The 20,860-nt window shown below is 33.0% G+C and overlaps 1 protein-coding gene across 1 annotated transcript in view; it reads left to right on the top strand.

The window, feature by feature from the left end:
* Window positions 1-20,294, top strand: part of LOC142325213 (uncharacterized) — a 34,849-nt gene extending 14,555 nt beyond the window's left edge. The window contains exons 7-10 of the mRNA XM_075366666.1: window positions 5,351-5,521; window positions 6,948-7,117; window positions 13,772-13,913; window positions 14,403-20,294. Coding sequence (XP_075222781.1) covers window positions 5,351-5,521; window positions 6,948-7,117; window positions 13,772-13,913; window positions 14,403-14,777 — 858 coding nt within the window. The 3' untranslated portion in view covers window positions 14,778-20,294. The remainder of the gene's footprint in view (window positions 1-5,350; window positions 5,522-6,947; window positions 7,118-13,771; window positions 13,914-14,402) is intronic.
* The last annotated feature ends 566 nt before the right edge of the window (window positions 20,295-20,860 follow it).

Below are 20,860 nucleotides of genomic sequence, written 5' to 3'. Positions count from 1 at the left end.
GAGAATATATATATATATGTATACGCTTATATCAGTGCATAGTATAATATATAATAGCAGAGGATGGGAGGCAGGAGAAAAAACTGCTGGTGATTCACAATAATTCTCCTTCTCTATCGCTCTCTTTCTGTCTTTCAATATACATGCCCATACATGCGTATACATATAGATTAGTATATGGTAAAGATAGACTGTGAATTATAGTTAGCCGTACCACGTTGCTTCTCGGTTGTGTTTGTATACATACATACATTGAAATCTTTGTTTATTATATGTTATTGTCACATATTAAATGAACCGCGTTGGGTTTTGGGGGGTTTGGTCAAACATGCTATTCTGTTGCTGTCCTTGGAGTTTTGTACTTCATCTGGTTGGCTGTTGCCTCATGTTAGCTCATCCAAGACTGTGTGATGCCGTTTCCTGACCTTGTGGCTGTGGGTCCTCCCAGTATATGTCTCGGATGTGCTAGAACTTGGACGGAGCTGTTGAATTGAAAAACACACCTCGCCTGCTTCAGTCCCACCTTGCAGACTGTTTGTATTCTGGCATCTCTGCGCAGAGCTGAGTTCCTGATGAACCACCAGGCTCCAAATATCATCATCAGGGTGATGTTCTGGACAGCTTACAGCTTCTTCAGGAGGTATGAACTCGCCAGACCTCCCCAGGAGGGAAAGGCATAGACCATACAGAAAGGCGTAGACCATGATCAGTAGTACATATATCCTAAAAAGAAGAATCTATTAGATTTGGGGTTGGGCTGTGTCAGTTCAGTAGCAGATGAATGCACCTCAAGCCTTCTTTTGTGCTCCCGGAAGGTCAGCCAGTCACCGATAATCACTCGCATGAGTGATTACTTCACAGTAATTAAATTTACTTCGCTGACTTTTTGTATTCAATAAGGTTGCCACAGATTTCCAGCCGAGCGGGTCTTTTCTGTTTCCTGGGAGGTGCAAAGATCACGGCTACAGATTTATCTCTGTTCATCTTGATCCACCACCTCTCAAGCCACTTCTCAAACTCGTCCAGCTGTTCCTGCAGCTTCTTTACTGCGAAGTCAGTATTGCACGATGAGTAGAAGAACGCGGTGTCATCAGCGTAGAGGCTGGCCATCACCCCAACTACGCATGGCATATTGTTGATATATGTTGTGAAAAGCAGGGAGGAAAGGACAGCCACTTGCGGTACTCCAGCCTTGATGGGTTGGTCAGTGGAAACCGACTCTCCCATTGAGACATGGAATTTTCTCAACAGCATTACCTACTCGCTCAGCAGGGGGGAGTGCGTGAGTTTGTATAACAAGCCCTTGTGCTACACCCTGCCGAATGCCTTTGCCACATCCAGGAAGACGGCCACAGTGACTATCCTTCAGTTGAGGCCAGTGGCCACGCTGTCATGATCCATACCAGGTGGTGCGTAGTTGAGTGACTTCACCGAAAACCAAACTGGTCTTGCCTGATTCCCTGTCCCAGATATTGATTCAGACGTTCTAAGACTCCTCTCAAACATCTTAGACAATACAGGGAGCAGGAAGATCAGCCTATAGTTTTGGGGGAAGAGTGGGTCTTGCCCTGTTTTCAGGAAGCACACAACTCTCACAGTCTTCCAGCTGGATGTGTAATTGCCAACCCAGATAAGGAAGTAAAGATGGTCGCTAGTCCTGTGATCGTGTCACAGGACATTCCACAGGGTGTGAGTCTTAATGCCATCTGGGCTTGTGGCATTTATGGCCGCAGTGACCTCGTCCTCGCATACACAGTCAACCTGAGGGGGTACCACTGTTGCATTTTCGGTGTGTCTTCAAAAACTCCTTGACCTCTATATGGTTGTTATCATAGACATCGGCATTCAGGGTAAACTGATCTTCCAGAGTATCTGCGGAAACCTCTGCCTTGTCTTGGTCTGAGTAGACTAGACCACTCCAACCATGTAGAGGGTGTTTCAGAATCATGAGTCCTTCCAGCATCTTGCAAAGGCAGTAAACAGACCCCATGTCTGCCAAGGTCAACTCAAGGAAATCTCACCAGGATTCCTCCATGTGTACCTCAAGTAATCTCTTAACCCTAGTTGTCTGGGCATTAAGCTAATGCTTATATCGTCCAGGTCCAGGGTGATTCTGTATCTTGTTCTTAGCCTTCACTTCTTGGCTATTGCTTCAGATATACCGAGAGGAAACATGTTCTTACAGCGGTCTTATCGAGCTTTTCATAGTACTATTGATAACCGTGAAAACTGATTTGGTCTCATTATCAATTTCCTCGGCCAAGCGTAGCAGATCTAGGGGTATCTGGTGGTAGGTTTGCTGAAGAGTTTCGTTGAATTCTCCAGTTGACCGCCTCCTTGCACCTGGGCAGCGGGTATCAGGTAGCCCTCTGTCATCTTCCAATTCAATCAGAACTAGGGGAGTGGTTGGAACTGAGATCCTCAATTGTCGTGATAGACAGCAGGATATCCACTGCCTTCAGTATCGCAATATCGAGGACGTCAGGCCAAGAATTCCCCAATCTGTGTACGAATATGGGCGTTTCCGGGCCAAGTACCCTTACCCCCACCCTAAGTGAATACTCACAGAGCGCACGGCCATTTCTGTTGGCTCTACAGCTGTTCCACAATGCATGCTTTGCGTTCAATTCACCTACAATTATTATTGGTTGTAAATTCAACAGGAGGTTTAGATCATCAAGCAGTACAGGCTGATTGGGCAGATTGTAAGCTGCAATCAGCTGAATTGTGTCCCTAGAAACTCCAGTTGAATGCACGTTTGTTCCAGACATTGGGTCTGGAACTCCTGTGCGAGTTACATGTAGATGAACAAAAATCACAGTGTCCCCTGCAATAGGTTGCCCTTGCAGTACCCTCCTGTCAGTTCTATATGTTGTATAGTTCCGAAGTGCCACCTTCTGTGCAGGTGTCAGCTGAGTTTCGGCCATACAGATGAGTTCTTCGGCAAGACGAAGGAGTTCCAACATCTTACCTCAGAGCCCATCAGCATTCCAACCTAACACACTTAGGACCTGTTTATGCATTGCAGGCCACTATCTTTCTGAAAGTCTCCACTACTATGTATAGGATTTCCTTAATAATACCCACCTGCATGAGCCTAGGAATGGCTGCCACGATATCAAGCATTAACTCTGTGAAGGAGAGTCATGAACTGTCACGGTTCTTCTCCTGGGAGCCATTGTCCATTCCCCAGACAGTTGCTCTCACTGATTTTGCAGGTCCTGAGGGTGGTTCCTGCTTATTGCTTTTTGGCCCCTTGTTGGGGGCTGGCTGCTTTGGCTCAGAGGGCCGAGAGCAGAAGCAGGTGTAGTGGTCTGCTTCTCTCCCCTTGCCAGCATCATCACCTTCTCCTGGATTGCAGAATTCCTAAATTTTCACCAACGTCACCGGAAAACTTCAACCGTACCACAATAAAAGAAGTGTGCCAAGCACAGGGTGAGATGAATTACAAAATGATGGGAGAAGATCAGACCTTTGTAGAGATCTGAAAACGTGCAGGTAGACTAGCAAAAATTGTCCTTCATCAACAGTTTGTCATCATCTGGAACTACCAGAACACTGGACAACAGCTCTCATCCACCCGCTACACAAAAAAGCAGACAAAACAGCCCCTAACAACTACAGAGGAATGTCACTCCTAGACATAACATACAAAATTCTTTCTAAAATCATTCTCAACAGGATCGGTTCATAACTTGAGAAAGAAATGGAATAATATCAGGGTGGTTTCAGACCCTGGAGGATAGCTGTCCAGACCAGATTATTAGTCTCAAGCTAATGATGGATTATGACAGAAAAAGAAACAGAGACATGGTGATAAGATTTATAGATTTCAAAAAAGCTTATGACTGCATCCATACAGACTCGCTACTAAAAATTCTAACACACCTCAGAATACATACCAAATTAATAAACATGATAAAACTGACCCTCACAAACACTAAGTCAAAAGTAAAATTCAAAGGCAAGCTCTTGGAACCATTTGGGATCAAAACAGGACTGTGCCAAGGTGATAGGCTCTCATCGCTATTATTCAACTGCACTCTAGAAATGGTAATGAGCGACTGACTCAAAAGATGCCCCCCAAAAGTAAAAATAGGCTGAAAAATTAAAACAAACTGCCTTGGTTTCATCGATAACTTGGCACTGCTAGCAAATGACATCGATGAAGCTGAATCGAGATATTAGAACTTCAAAATATTGCAAATAAAACTAGCCCCAAAATATAATTCAAATAAACAGAAATTATGCCCCAAAAACCAACACAATTAAAAGAAGTAAATATAAATGTAATAAAGTCAAAATAGTAACCCAATTTTAATATCCCAGAGAAATAGTAACAAACAAAAAACCGGAAGCCACATTGTAGCAGAAACACTCTTCCCCACCTGAACAAACAGTCGAAGACGAACACACTCCAGAAAATTGGAAGAAGCTTCATTAACAAAAAGTACAAGAAAGATGGGCAGTGGAGGATCATGCTCAACAAAGTGTTAGAACCCATCACTGATACCATGTGTAAGAGGAGACTAGAATTCTTTGGACACATCATGAGGATGCAAGATTCAAGACTTGTGAAACAGCTGGTACAGTGCAATCTAGACTCAAAAAACACAAAGATAGGATGCAGATGGATTAGAGATTAAGAGAGGATGTGGAGGAAATTGGCCTTACCCTAGAAGGCACCACAGACAAGATAGAATTAAACAAAAAAATCAAGGACAAAGATACTCATTTCACATTCACAAGAAAGAAACACAACACAGATGTTTTCAACATCAGAAGGAGCACAGAAATTGGAAAGTATGAAAAAGTACTGGGAGGACTGAAGGCTTAAACAGTCCCTTCAAAAAGACTTCGATAATGGGCTGACTAAAGTGATGCTATGCGGTCATAAAAGATGAAAAAGAAAAGAGTGGAAAATACTTGGCGGATCAACAAAACAAGTTTTCAGCAAATTTATAATAATTCAAATGTCCTTTTATTACATATATCAATGGTTTATTTTCAAATATTTCTTTCCAAAGTAAAATTTTAAGTTGTATGATTAAAGAAATACTATGTCATCATATTAGACCTGTAGTTGTGTTACACTGAACTGTATATATTTAAAAAAAATAATCTGCTGCAATAGAACATGTACACAGCAGACAGTTCTCAGAGAGTAAACATAAACAATTATTTTTAAGAGTTATGTTTCATCTGTACTTGGCACTGGCATGTATTTTCTTTGTCCAGTAAATAATTTCTCTGTATTTTTATGTAAATTTTAGAGCTATTTATAGGAAATACAATAAAACTTTTCAACACGAGGGATACTTGCATTAACAAGTGCTTTTTTTATTTTCAGGATCATAATACTCCTCCTCCTGCACCTGTTGTTAGTTCAGGTAGGAGTAGATCTGGTGGTTTAAGACCAGCAAGAAGGCGTAGTTCTGATTCATCAATGAATACTGGCAATATTCCTGTCGCAGCAGACAGAATTAGACGTTTGCAACCCCCTCCACATCCTTTTAGACAGGTTTGATTTTTTTTTATAAGTTAAAATCCTTTCTCATTAAATTCTATGCAACTTTATTACAAGGTTTATAATCCAAGTTTATAAAATTCCATTATGCAATCAAAAATGATTTTATTAAAAGTATTGTAAGTTTTAAAGTTAATATCTATTCATGAGCTCCTAAAGTACTGGATAACCAACATCATCTTTGTGAATAGATAATAGTTGGTTAGCACTAAGTTTATGCTATAGGAGAAATGGTAAAAGATCTCTCATTTGAATTGCTAAAGTAGAGCCTTTGTAGAGTGGTATTGTGCATTCAACAATATCTTCATGAGCATCCAGCTGTTTCTTTTGGATTGATCTGTAAAACCATTTCAACATTTTTCATTTAACTTATGACATTATTGTACTCCTATTTTCCATGAATTCTGTTGGTGAAATTTCTCTACAGAATTTATCAGTCACAGTTGAATCACAGTTATCAGTCACAGTTTTACTACCTTCTCTGTATTTCTAGTTTAATCTCACAATATTGTCATTCATATAACATTACCATAAACATCAATAGGTCTTAGTGTTTTCCTCTTCTAAAAAAGTAAATCTCTCTATGCACTTCACAATTGATCAATACAACAGTTATAGGTTCCATGAACACTAAAGGTTCCAGGTTTTGATTGACACTTTACCAATACTGAAAAAAATGGAAAAAGTTTGTAACAAGATTAATTGCTGGTAATACATGTACAGCAACCAGATTTTTATATTTTTAACCATTTATAGCCATTTTATATTTTTTGTTGCTGGAATAACAACAATTTGTAATAACAAAATTGTTATTGAATTTTAAGTTATCACCTTATCTAATTATGATTTAACCATAACAATTTTTTTTTAAACAATGAAAAATGACTGTAAATATCTTTTTTCGGCTTATTAATTTCTCAATATTTTTTTTTTCTAATGTATTCCACTTAAAATTTTGGTTTGTAAAAGATTGGATTTTAATGTAAGGGACTTTTAATTTTGACAGGAAACATTTATAAAATTTTTCTTGTTGAAGAATACTGTAATGAAGTAGTAATGAAGTAATGATGTATATTCATTCTAGTACATCTGATGTATATTTTCTATGTACATCAAAATTCTTTCAAATTAGTTCATTAATTTCTTGAGTTATTGCTGATATAAATTTAATAACATGTACATCCATATATATCGCAAATGTCTATATGTGAAATTGGTTGTAATAGACTGAACGGTAGTGAAAAAGTCTCAGAGTTTCCTACAATCACAATAATTAATTTTTTCTTAGGGAAAAATAAATTATTTTTTAATGTTAAATAATTTTGTTTCTCAGTTTACCTTTACAAAATTATTATATTTTCTACCTTAAGAAAAGCTTTTCTGAGATTAAGATGTGATTTAGTAATTTTCTTTTTTATAGAATTCTTCATTAGCAGACTGTGATACTGTTAGTACAAGATTGACTCTGAGGGAACAACAAGTATTACAGTTAAGAAGAGAAATGACACATCCTGGTGGAGTGCGTTTACAACTAAGACGTAAGGACTGCCTTAATTCTATAGCCCTTGTGGATGCTTTTGGAGCTGTTTGGTAAGTTATTATTAAAAAGAAATACAGTTAAATTACGAGGGACATTCCATAATTAAAAAGACAAGTTGATTTAGAGAAAAAACAATTTATTCAACAACAATGAAACTTACACTAATTTTCAACATAGTATCCAGCAACATTTAGACACTTGTCTTGCCATTTTGTGAGCTTTCTGATTCCTGCAGTGTAGAAGTCTTTACCTTGCTGTTTGAACCATTCATGTACCACTTTTTTGACTGTTTCGTTGTCATCAAACTTCTTACTGCGTAAAAATTCTTTGAGTGGGTCGAACAGAGGTATGGGCTGTAGGAGGATGGCAGCACCTCCCAGTCCAACTTCTTGAGCATTTTTTCCCGTTGTCTGAGCGATGTGAGAGCATGCATTGTCATGAAAGAGAATCACACCTTTTGAGAGAGCACCCTGATGTTTTCACCTTATCGTGGGTCTCACTTTCTGTTCGAACATATTTGAATAGTACTCGCTATTCATAATACATTGTTCTAAAAATTGAGCCTTGCAAGTTTCAGAAGACTGTCAACATCACTTTACCGGCCGTCATACATGTTTTGAATATTTTTTTGGTGGGCGAATCCATGTTTCCACTAAAGACTTTAAGACCTTCCACTTCAAACCACTCTTTGAGCTCAGAACAGATGCAAATCCATGTGTCTTTTTGGGTTTGAGTCAACTGTCTTGGAACCCATTTCGAACACATTTTCGATAATTCAGCACGTCAGCTAATGCAGTTAACAACTTTGTATTAACATGCAACAAAACAGATATTACTTAATAAAATTTACTTTCTTCTACAGAGTATTCATTTAATCCATAAACATTACAGAAAACTTGCTCCCTACGTGAAAGATGCAATATCTTTCACCTGTTTTTTCTGCCATTTATAAACAACGGATCAAAAAAAAAAAACTGCATGGATTTTGTAGTTTATAAGTTGTTCTTTTAACTATTATAAAACTAACAAAATCTAAGAAGGTATACCTGAGATATTAGGTTTCAAAGGCAGGTCAAAAGTCGAGCTAAAAAAGTTTTGACCAAATCTGATGATTAAGATCTCCTAACGTAAGCCTCCAGTTGCTTTGAAACTTTAGAATCTTAACACAATTATACCCTTTTCAGGTTACAAAGTCTCATTCCGATTAAAGTAGTAGGTAAGCTCAAAAAAAAAAAGGAATTATATAAGCTCAAATTTTAACTTACAAAATGTCGCAACAACTTTTTACCTGAATTTCAGCTGCTATATTTGTATATGCTTTATTTCAGTCACTGTCTTCAAATATTTGATCAGTTCAGTCAAAAATATATGAACAGCAATAATATCATGGCGCAGACAATCACTGACCATGCATATGCTAAAATTCTGAAGTTTGTTTTTATTGTAATAAACCATGAATGGATGCAGTGTAGCTTGGCTGTTTTCCCAGTGGAATCCCTGTACAGCTTCTTGCACAACAAACGAATAGTTCTCAGCAAAATCCATCAGTATAGTGGTATGATTATCATTTCAGTTTTTCTTGAGTTGTTTTAAATATGAACTTTAATGTTTTGAAACAAAATAGTGGCTAGTCAGGCAAAAAACCTTTAAGGAAAGCTCTTCAATAAAATTGTCCATAGTCGCTTGTTGCATCTTCGATGTGTCTCTGTCTCTACGAATCCACTGCTTATATTGTATTAGTTTCTCCAAGTCATAATCTTTAAGCTCGTCTAATAAATAAGACTCCAATCCAGTTTTCCATGACACTGTTTACAATGTTGGAGCATTCAGATTTTAAGCTGCAGACAGTTTTCTCAATCAGTACCTTGTAGTCATGCTTGATGGATATTGCAGCTATCATGAGCTTAACATTTCGACGAATGTTACTAACACAAACTGAATGTGTGCCAGCACTACCAACTGTATTGCACCACTTTGGCCTAAGTTCACAAAATTTTGAGAAGCCAGTTTCACAGCCATAATTGTGCAGTAAGCTATGAACAACTCTTGTAAATTGCACAGAAGTAGACATTTCTGCATGTACCACCATTTATCACCATTGATCCTAACTGAAACAGAATCTTTCTTTCCTGGACAGATTCGGGAAAATTCATCATCTTCAAATGATTTGAGGACCCATTGTTTAATATCATCCTTCAGTTTTCCTCCTATTTTTTGTGGTGTTTCCAAAATACCAACATCAGATTTGAGCTTCCTGGCCTGCTTCACCATTCACATTGAAACCTGGAATTCATGAGCTGTTTTCTCAATACTCCAACTACTGGATGCCAAAGTCAAAATCTGAACTTGTTTTGGGTGAGCTAAGATCAAAAGTTTGGCTTTGAACTCTTTAATCAGGATATCCATTTGTTTACATCCTTGACAATGCTTACTCTTTAATGTTTGCATTATCAGTAACACTCAAACCAGCAGCAGCTGCTGCTGTAGTAGCATAGCATCTTGTGCTCTTCTTACTTTCTGCTTCACGTAGCCTTTTGAATCCTGTTTGCTAACATATTTAATCTTCAAAGGAGAAATTCCAAGTGGAAACAGTGAGGCATCCATTCTTCCAGAAGCGTCTAGAATTTCCACATCACTAGATTCTGATTCTGGTTGATCATCCTTTGACTGACTCTCTCTTTGAGCCAATTCTTGCCTACATCGTGGGCATAACTTTTGACCTGGCTTAGAATCATAATTTGTTAAAGCTTTAAATCAGTCAGCAGAATCAATATCAATAGGCCACATTTCTTTTCTGGCTTTGTGCAACTGTTTTCCAAATGGATTACAGCAGTCCTTCTGTAGGAATTTAAACTTTTATCAGCTAAACAGCTTTATGATAGGAACATGTCAGCATCTTCATTAAAGGATTTCAGAGCGCTGCTGTAAAAGTTCTGTGTCCATTGCTGTTAGTTCTTTCACAGGCAACAAAAAAGCTTTTCCATAATCAAAAACATTAAAGACTTGTGGCACTCAGAGCCACCAGGCTTGCGAAAATGGCAGGGGCCAAGAATTTCATTCATTTTGAAGCAATTAAAACACAGTTCGAGGTAGCAATAAATGTCATAACTGATTATAGAAGTTATTTACTAACAACTATGCTAATTCACAAAATTTTGATGCTTATATAACTTTTCTTCAAAATAAAGAACATTCTAGAATGTTCTAGAGGAAATTGAATATTACAGAAATTTTTAGAATGTAGTTTTCCGGAACATTCTAGAAATTTCTAGAGCATTTTATAAAATGGATTTTTCAGATCAGCCTAGAAAGTTCTACAATAATGCAACATTTTTAGAACATTGCAAATTTTTTTCAAGATATTATAAATTTCAGAATATTCTTTAAAAAATCTAATAATATTCTGAAGCTTGAATGTTTTTCTACCTTCAGTTGTTTTAATTAACTAGAAATGTTCACAGATTGAAAATCTGTTACATGCAAAAGATTAATTATCTTTGAAAAGCTTTCTTACCTACTATAATATACTGGTCAAAAAACAAAATGCACGGATTAAGTTTAAAAGCTGCCCTTTCTACCTATTATAAAACTAACAAAATCTGAGAAGGCATAGCTGAGATATAAGCCTTTGAAGATGAGCCAAAAATCATGGTAAAACATTTTGACCAAATTTGGTGACGGATTTCTCCTGACATTGATTCCAATTGCTTTGAAACTGCAGGATAATTATTCCCTTTTTCAAATTACAAAGTCTCATTCCAATTAAAATATTAAATTAGGAAATATGTAAGCTCAAAATTTGACTTCCAAAATGTTGCAACAAATTTTTGGCTGAATTTCAGTTGTTATATCTCAAAACCAGGTTCCAAAAGGAACTTGTGATTAACATATTCAGATATAGCATAAAAAAAAGTTAACCAGCAATACCAAAATTTGAATCTGTAGCTTTATTATTGCTGTCAAAATTGTTAGTCAAAGATAACAATTTTTACATGTGTCCACAAACTATAAGTGCCCGTTTTTCAAGAGGCCACAAAAAATCAACCATAGCAAATAGAGAGCTGCAATTTGGTAATTCGTGTTTGCAGACCTGAATACTTTCCTGATATATTTGAAGCACTACCAAAAGATTGTTCTCAATCGTTTTTAATATCCACACCTAATTTTGTTAGTTTCCAAAACTTCTTGTTCCAAGTATGAAGAATTGTGTTTATCTATGGGAATAAATTCCACAAGTCTTTCCTTTATGTTACCAGAGGATGAAACATATCTTATCACAAAAGTAAGTTGGTCAACATGAGAAAAATCAGGAGTAGAATCAACAGTCGTACTATAATAAGTCGCAGATTTGATTTCTTCCATTATTTCAGCTCTTACCTGATTGCCAATAAGATCTACAAATTCGTCACAAATATTTTGAGATAAATAGTTCACATTTCCTTATCCTTGGTTGGCATATTTTTGTAGATGTAATTTCAAGAACTCATCGTATTTGCTTAGCTATTTCAAGCAGGTTAAATAATTTCCTTTTATATTGGAATCTCTACCTTTATTATGACCCCCTAAAACCTAATCCTAAGCGACTCAATAATTTTATTGTTGACATAGTTCTTTTCAATACTTCTTTCCAGTAACATTCTTCTTTTTCCCTTTCCTATAACAAGTTTAATAGCAATTCTATTGAATTTGGTTGATCTTTGTCAGAGTACACGTGGCTGACATATGGTTTTTTGAAACTTCATGGTCCAATAAAATAAAAGTAATTGAGCTCCAATTTTGCAAACCAGTTCATTTTTAGACCTTGATTTTGAAAAGATTTTCAAGGGTAGCAGTAAACACACTCACTTGTTTCTGAAAATATCAGCCAAGTTCTCTTTTTCATAATTCCATTTGATTTCTTTCTGTAAAAATGATCATTAGAAAACTCTCTGTACTAAACTTCATCTCTGTATTTATACGCCGATTTCAAATTTTCTATATTCCTGATATTTGTTGGTTTGTGTTTAAGAATTTGGTCAATAATAGCATCGGAAAAAATTGTTGGCCATAAAGCTATATCATTTATTACTTTGATGTCTATATTCAAGAGTTTATCTGAACCATCTATCTTCTGCGACTTCACACTCTCTCATCAGTATCATTTTCAACCTCTTGATGTTCAACTTGTTCTTTTTTCTCTTTATTTATAGGCCTGTTTGATTCAGAAAAAGTTTTGAATGCAAACAATTAAACTAAAGTAGATGTTGATGGCAACTCTGTCTCTGAATTTACTGTTAGAAACTTATGCAATGAATTTCTTTGGCTCCCAACTATTTCCAGGTTTTTTAAATTTTTTTCACTTTTCTGCCCCACTTTGATTTGATCTCTCTTCATTTTTTACTGTAAAGAAAAAATTTGTTTCAATTTTTTGTAATGTATATGAAATTGAATTTTTTTGTAAAAGGTGAATGCTGTGAAATTCAGGGCCCTGTATGGCCACATAGTCCACTTACCATTAAGCCCACCACTACTGTCTTCATAAATAAGATCATTTATGAGATTTTGCAGCGTGATAGTCAAAATTTCAACTGATCTTCCAGAGCAGTGGAGATCAGTGACACTTGTTCTGCCGGAATTAAACTCTTCCATGCACTTTATATGTTACTGCGATTTAAACACATTTCACCATTCATTCTGCTTCAACATTCTTGAGTAAAGTTCCGCCAGTTTCACACCTTCTAATAGCAAAACCTTATCACTGAACATTGCTCTTCGGCATATACGTTTCAAGCAGAGCCAACATTCTGAAATCAACAAAAGAGATTATATTTAGATTAATCATGATCGAACAGCTGAATAATGTGTTCCCAAGATTGCCAACAGACCCTCAAAAAGTTTCATTGTCATTGAGTTTTTCTCTACATCAATTTCTCTCGTTAATTATTGAATGTCCCTCGTATTATTTTCATTTCTCTTATTTATCCACTGTAAATACATTTGTTTCCCTTTAATGTTTATAGAATTATTAGAGGTAACCCATACAAATATTAAACTTTGGGATAACATATATATTAGCTTGTATTTACTTTATTCCTCAATTCTTTGTATTATGACAGTTTGTTTATTCATTTTACGTAAGAGGAACTCATTTTATTTATCACATTTACGAATCAGCTCAATAATAACATTGTTAGGTAAAGGAAATCTGTATATGTTAATGTTGAGGAGTATGTAATGTTCTTTACATAGTGTGTGTGTAAATATGGTCTGTCCTGAGCATTGTTTGAAAGAAGGTTGCAACTTAGATGGTAGTGTCGTCAGTTCCTATACATGAAAATGAGACCTCCTGAGGGAACAGTATAAAACAAGCTTCTATTTCATTAAAGCCTTTTCACCTAAAAATTGTTCATTGCTGAAAAACTCTTTGAGTTACATGCATATGAACTAGCAGTTTTCCACATTTGTTTCACTGTTTTACGATAATTGAGTATCTGACTATTTTAAATACAAATAATATTGTTCAGTGAGCTAGACAAATTTTGATGTTTTTGGTGTATGTCAATCATATTGAAGGTAAAAAAATCATGTAAACAAAATTTTTAGTATGTTGCGAGAATGACATTTGTACAACGATATTGTGTGTGTGTGTGTATATATGTTTCATAAAGGTTAAGTATTACTTTTTTAATTTATCCTTACGTTCACTAATAACTTTGTTATTCTAGGGTTGCTGGTTGGAAGCAGAAAGATCATCCAATGCTTTATAATGCTTTGCATATTGGTGATCAAATAATCAGTGTAGCAGGAGTCAGAGTTCTTAATAGTGCAGATGCTCAAAAGTTAATACGTGGTGCACCAAGTTTATATGTTAGTATAATTTTTTTTTTATTCATGAGTTCTTATTAATCATTTAATACACGATGTACCTAGTATGTTTTCCAATTGTTTACAATAACTTTTTTTTGGGAACTGATTAGTTGTAATAAAAATTTAGTTGTTGTTATTCCATATTAATTTTATAAACTTTTCACAGGTCAGAAAGATATATGTAAATTAAGAAAATCACTTACTTATAATAAAGAATATCATAATCAAAAGCGTGCTAATGACTGAAGTAAGGATTTAAATTTTTTTTTCTTTGATTTAGCATTTGCCTTAATTTAAAAGCAACATTTTTTATAAAGAAATAAAGAAATTTATCTTTGATAGCATGCATTAAAAATTTTAATGTTGCTATTTTTTGAAAAAAAAAATTTATTTTTGTGTATTTAAATTGACCTAACAATAATTTTATTTAGTTACACTTTTGTCATGTAGTTCTATTGCATATATGTTTTTGTTATTGTTATATGACAGGTGGCATTTGTTATTAGAAGAGTACCCTATGGACGAGTATTTGCATTAAAGCGTGATTCTGAAGGCCAGTCATTGGGTTTAATACAAGAAGGAGGTACAGCAGAAATACGAGATGTAATCGCTGGAAGTCTTGCTGCTCTACACGGCCTCCCACCCAGAACTCCTTCTATAGATGGGCTCACTCTTACTTCATGGACTTTAACAGAAATAAATGGTCGACCATTAAATTTATTTTTCAAAGAAAATGAAGTGAAAGATCGTCTTAATGCTGTTGGCCTTGATATATCCCTTCTTGTCCAGCCATCAGATCTCATAAAGCAAATAAAAAAACAGTTGAAATCAATGCGTAGTTATAAAGATTATATTGTCCAGTGAATCTCATTTTATTTCTAATTAGTTTTCTTATTAAATTACTTTTTTTAATTCCATAAAAAATGAAAAAATGTATAGATTACTAATGACTGATTGTGTTAATTTACTTTACACTTTATTTGTGCTAAGAGAAAGGAAATATGGGTAGAGCTGTTATAAAATATTTGTGATAATTTTATATAAAACAGTAGAGCTGTTCTATAACAGCTCTACTGCACATTAACTGTTCTAGTTGTTTTGTTTTTATTTGTTGTATTTTCATACGTATTTGATTTTCATCATAAGCAATATTAAATGTCAGTTTATATGTACATTTCATTTGTCATCTTTTGCACAGTTGACATATATTGCTCATAGAAAGTAAAAAAAAAGAAACTGGAAACCGTTTTTAAAATGATTCATTATTTGTTTACTTTTAAAAAAAATAATAAATTGCATTGAGTTATCACGTAGTTAAATGTGAGTGGTTGCATTATTAGTTTATAAATACATTTTTATTGATGTGATACATTCATAAGTTAATGTTGGTAATATTAGTTGCTAATGTGATTTTTTTCCAGTGTGGGTTACTATTAAATTAGCTTAAATAAATTTAAATATTGATGTATTTTTTCCTACATTTTAACAAGTTTTTTTTATGTTTATACTTAAGTTTTTTTTTTTTCAAATTTTTTGGCGTTTGTCAGTTCTAGTCATTTTTTTCTTTTATTATCACAATTTCATTCTACTGCATAAACTTGTCTCATCGCTTTCACAGCCATTACTCTAAACAGATGTTCATTTTTATACCATATTTTCATGTATTAATGTTACAATAATTTATTTGAATAGATCTATTTCATTAAAATATAAATAAATAAAATATTAACCTAATTATTGGCTCTATTATAGTTATTTTAATATGTTTGTTATACATTTTAATCTATATTAACTCACATCTACTTATTTCATTGTCATTAATATAATTCCCTACCAAATAATGTGATTTTTTTTACCCAAATACAATTTTAGTTCCCTTTTAACAGGTGACTCCAATGAGGATCATAAAAGAGACTTATTTGACCCTTGTAGACTATGTTACGCTGACTACTACACTGTTTCACTACATTTGCTAATGGATCTCCAATAAATTTTGTTTTTCTCTGATTAAAGTTACCCAGGTAATGTGGTATAAATATATGGTAAAACCAAGATCATTTTTTGAGTTCAAAGAGTGGAACGTATATATCCCTCAAGAGTTCAAACAACAGATTTAGTCATGTAATTTAATTGTTAGACTCTTGAAGGACAAATGTGTCTCTCACTCTTAGAATTAACAAATAAACAAACTTCTTCACTTCAGAGTTACTTATAATAATAAGTAGTTATCTGATTGATCAGTTAATTAATTTTATCAAATCCATAATTATCCAATTTTATGGTACATAAATTACTTAATAATGTAAATTTAAAACAATAACCGTCATTTAAAACTGAATAGCCTATACAGTTTATATGATTAAAAAGTAGGCTATAAATGCCGGCCTATACAAGGTTAATTCTTACTAGCCTATAACATTGAAAAAATATTTTTTCAGTTCAACCTAGCGCACTGTTCTTTGAAATTAAAAGGAAAAAACAGATACCTTCTCATAGAATAGTCATAAAATTAAGAGCTACAAATTTAAATACAAAACGAATAAGCTACAAAGAAAAAGAAAAAAAATTATATGACAAAAATTGCTGAATTACATTACATTATACAAAAACAGTAGCATTATACAAGGAAATACTTCACGTATTTGATAAAAGGAAATGGACTCTAAATTAATTCCTTATACTATTTAACAATTTTGCACTACGGATGACTTGGAAAAATCATTCCATACAATAATTTAAATTGCATTCACTGCATTTTGTACTTAGTTTTGGACATTTATTCTGAGTCATTTTGCATCCCCCCTTTCTTTTTGATAGCACCTAGTACCCACCCCTTCCTCTCTTGAATTTCACTAAATATGATTACTATTATTATCTGGAACCGCTAGTAGAACAAGTGGAATTGGTCACTGGTGATTTGTAAATTAAGTTTTTTTGGTGGTTTGTAAATTCACTTTACCTAAAATTGTAAATGCACATTTTACTTGCTGTTGCCCTATTGAACAATGTCAAAGCATTTACAACAGCTGTAGATAAAATTAAATCAAAAGCCACTTTTCTATATCATTTTAAAGAATGATGTGAGTGATTGGTATAAGAACCCATTTGATCATAACGGTCTATAAAAGACTTAACACTGTTGCAATCAATTACAACACTGTTAACAGGGTTTGTAGCCCCTTTTACTGTAACTGATTGCCATTAGATCCATAAATTTTATTGTCACAAGAGTTAGTATGACTTTCCATGCATTTGTTTTCCTGAGTAAATTTTACATTATACTGTATAAAAGTGCTTACAACATAATTTAAAAACTTTTATTCCGTAAAACCTTTAATTTTTAATATATTGACGCATAATGAGTCAGCCAAGAAATGGCACCATTGCTCATCAATGCATGCAGTGAATTCAGGGAATACCATTTTTGAAAATTATCAGTCGACAAGTCAACCAAATTTTGGATCTTATACAGTCATATCACCAGCTGCTGCAGCTTGACTGGCATTTTGCCAATTTTTCAAAACTACTTTTGTCATTACTGAAGCTACTTTAGTTCTAAATAACTCATCTTCAGGTAGTGTTTAATAGATCGCATTTTCACCAACTCTCATATAAAGCACAATGCCTTAACATCCCATTTCTGGTGGATCAGTTGGTACCCAGTTTTTAAGACTAAATTGATATAAACCTTTGTTAATATTCTGAGTTACATACTGGTTTGTTTCTTCAACTAAGAAATTAATTATGTCTTCATCCACAAATAAATTATAAAAATCATAAGGAGTGGCTTTCAACATTGTTTCTAATAAATTAGGATTGATACCCACAACATCATTATTGCTATTAATTGAATGGTTCTCAATTTATTAATCTACTGGACCCCACATTTTGCCCTCATTATTATCTTTCTTTCCTCACTTAAATCTTGAGAATTCTGTCTATTTACATCTTGAGTATTCTCAAGATGTAACTGATATTACTCCATAGTATTTTGGACTGGGAAGCACGTAAATCATTTTCAGAACAAAGAATACTGATTTTCACTACTCATATCATCTGTCGAGCATTCTTCACTCTTGCTACTACATAAGTTGGATCATCTTCAAAAATTAATGAAAGGCTTGAATTTGAATCTTCACCTTTGTAAAACAGTTTAGTAATAATATTATGGTAATTTTTCACTACTTACAATAAACTTCACAGTAAACCATAAATTAAAAAATAAAATGTAAAACAAAACACACTACCTCAGTTGTTACTAATATTAAGTATTGCATTATAAGTGCCTCTTTTGTGACTTGTGCAAAAAGAACTGATACAATAATGAACTGTTGGGTGAATAATGGCTGTAGGGTAATGTTCAGTCTTATTTCAGTTCAGTGTGAAATCAAATGGAACTGAGCTGTGTTCTGTTTTACAAATTGTGTAATAACTAGCAATACTACATGAGGTATGAATAAATCTCAAAAGTTCAAATAACTGTATCAAGTGTGGGACAGTTACAACTCTCAAGGGTCTTATGCCATTACTAGTGGAAACTAGTATTAGTTCAAATGAATATGCATTAGTATCAGTTCCTGGGAGTCAACCTGTTAAATTTGTTATTATTGCCAGTGTTAGTTAAACTGTCAGAAAGTTAGTACATTAGTTTCATTCCTGTGTGGGTATTTTCTTAGTCTTTTACAGGCTATCTTTTAAAATTTTGTGCATTTCTTCCATTACAGAATTAGACTTTACTGCCTTAGCCTATGCGACACATTCCATTATATATTATGTTAAAAAAAAAAAAAAAAATCATATTTTTCCTAAAATATAAATACTTCACTATGTTTATTGACCAAGTTTATTTACCTGTGAACAAGCTATTAAGGATATTATTTTTTTATTAATGTGACATTTTTTATCAGTTAAAATGACTGATTATTAGAATTTTAGAGAATATAGGGTAAAATCAGTTATGTATCATATCGGGTAATCACTACTTTGATGGTAGTGGCAATGAAAGTGATTTGAGACATTATTTATTGTAAAGATTGGATGTAACTGGAAGTTACATTTTCAAAGCTCAAAATAAATTGCTGTATAATTTTTTTTAGAATAGTTATTATTTTAGATAAAACATATTTTGTGAATCAACGAAACTAAAGTGAGTTCATGATCTTTTTAATTTTCTCATTTACATTAAATAATTAAAGTAATAGTTTGAGATTTTTCATTTTAAACATAATATTTTTATAACAGTATTTAATTGCACAGTTAACACTTAAGAATATGTAATTTCTCACGTATGATGAAAGCACCTTTTGTTTATTATTATTATTATTGTTATTTAATTTATATGAAGTAGTTTAATTTTACTATATTTATTACAATATTAAAATTTGCATGTATATTATTTATTTATCTCCTACTTTTTATTTTAACAGTAATTAAAAATAATTCAGATAAATTGAGGATTATATATCTTTAACCCTTTTATGGTCATTTTTTTTGTAGTTCTTCATGTTTTTGTGGGTAAAATAAAAACTGACATTTTTTGTTCCTTATGAAAGTAATTTTATTGGAATAACTTCTTTTTTTAACAATAATGCACTGTTGTTAATATAGAATAATAAATTAATTTTAGAACACAAATTCTAAAGTTATGTGATCTAAAAGTAATTTATATATAATTTATAATACTTGTGTAAATATGTTTTATAATGTAATGTTCAAAGACTCATACATATCAAATCCAATAAAAATAGCGTAAAAAATTCATACAAAAGAGAGAAAAAATGTTTTATTTCCTTCTCAGAAAGTTCCCTTTTTATCTGTTTGTTTTCATCAATGTCATTTCAAATACGCTCTCGCCAACTGGTGATATCAAAATCTTTAAATGACAATCCTGTTTAGGAATAACAAGAATCTATTTTCTTTTATTCAATTTTATTTGCTTTAGTGCTTGTATTTTTATCTTGCAATATATACTACTTTTGTCTTCAGCAATGTGAAATTTGTATTCGTCTTCATTATGTAGTCATCCTGTTATTTCATCGGATTTAACTGTTTACAAATTGATCCTGTGTATTTCAAGTTAAATGATTCCCTAAGGTGGAATTAAGTGCCAAGCTTCCACACTAATTTAATTAGTAATATGATAATGCTTTTAATACTTAATACTGATCGGACTGCTAGTTAAAAAAGAAGAATGTATTTCTGTAATTTAATTTGATTGTTTAAATTAATTTTTTGATTGCCTAAATTAGTTTTATATCCACCAGTTTGATCAGCACAATATAAAATATAATAGTGGGCTTTATCACTAAGTGTATATTAAGAAATTGTAATTAATGGCTTTTTGGAAGTCTTAACAAACTTACTTTTTTCTACCGATTTCTTGCGTGTTTTTTTTTATTAAGATTGTTTGGCATATATATATGCCAAACAATCTAATATAATATATATTTATTATTGTTAATGTTAAAATTATAATTTCTTTAAAATAAATAATGAGAATTACTCAAGAAAATATTTTATTTACTTCTTAGTATTGTCATTTTTATTACATTTTTATATTATTTGTAAATGTGTTACATCTCAGTTACAGTCTTATAAATGATCATAAAAGGGTTTAAAATTAATTTTAAATGAGATTTTTAATAAATTATTTATCTATTAGTTAGTTTTTATCTGTGACTTCTTAATTTATTTTATATGGTTATTATGTATGTAATTTTTTTATAGGGTGTTTACTTTAAACATCCAGTATAAAGCTTTTATAACTATTTGGCAACTGTTACTTATAATAATAATACAGTTACTTAATGATAACTAACATTATCATTTAAACAGATGTGTTCTATTGGTAATTATAATACTTACCGCTTTTTATACAAAGAAGTAGAAGATACAAAACATTCTATCGACTTAGTAGATCATTCATTGCATTGTTTTTTGTTTAAATA

Source organism: Lycorma delicatula, chromosome 5 (assembly GCF_047948215.1).
Source record: "Lycorma delicatula isolate Av1 chromosome 5, ASM4794821v1, whole genome shotgun sequence".
NCBI classification, from domain to species: Eukaryota; Metazoa; Arthropoda; class Insecta; order Hemiptera; family Fulgoridae; genus Lycorma; species Lycorma delicatula.
Note: the sequence above shows the minus strand (reverse complement) of the source record. Positions and strands in the feature narration are given on the sequence as shown.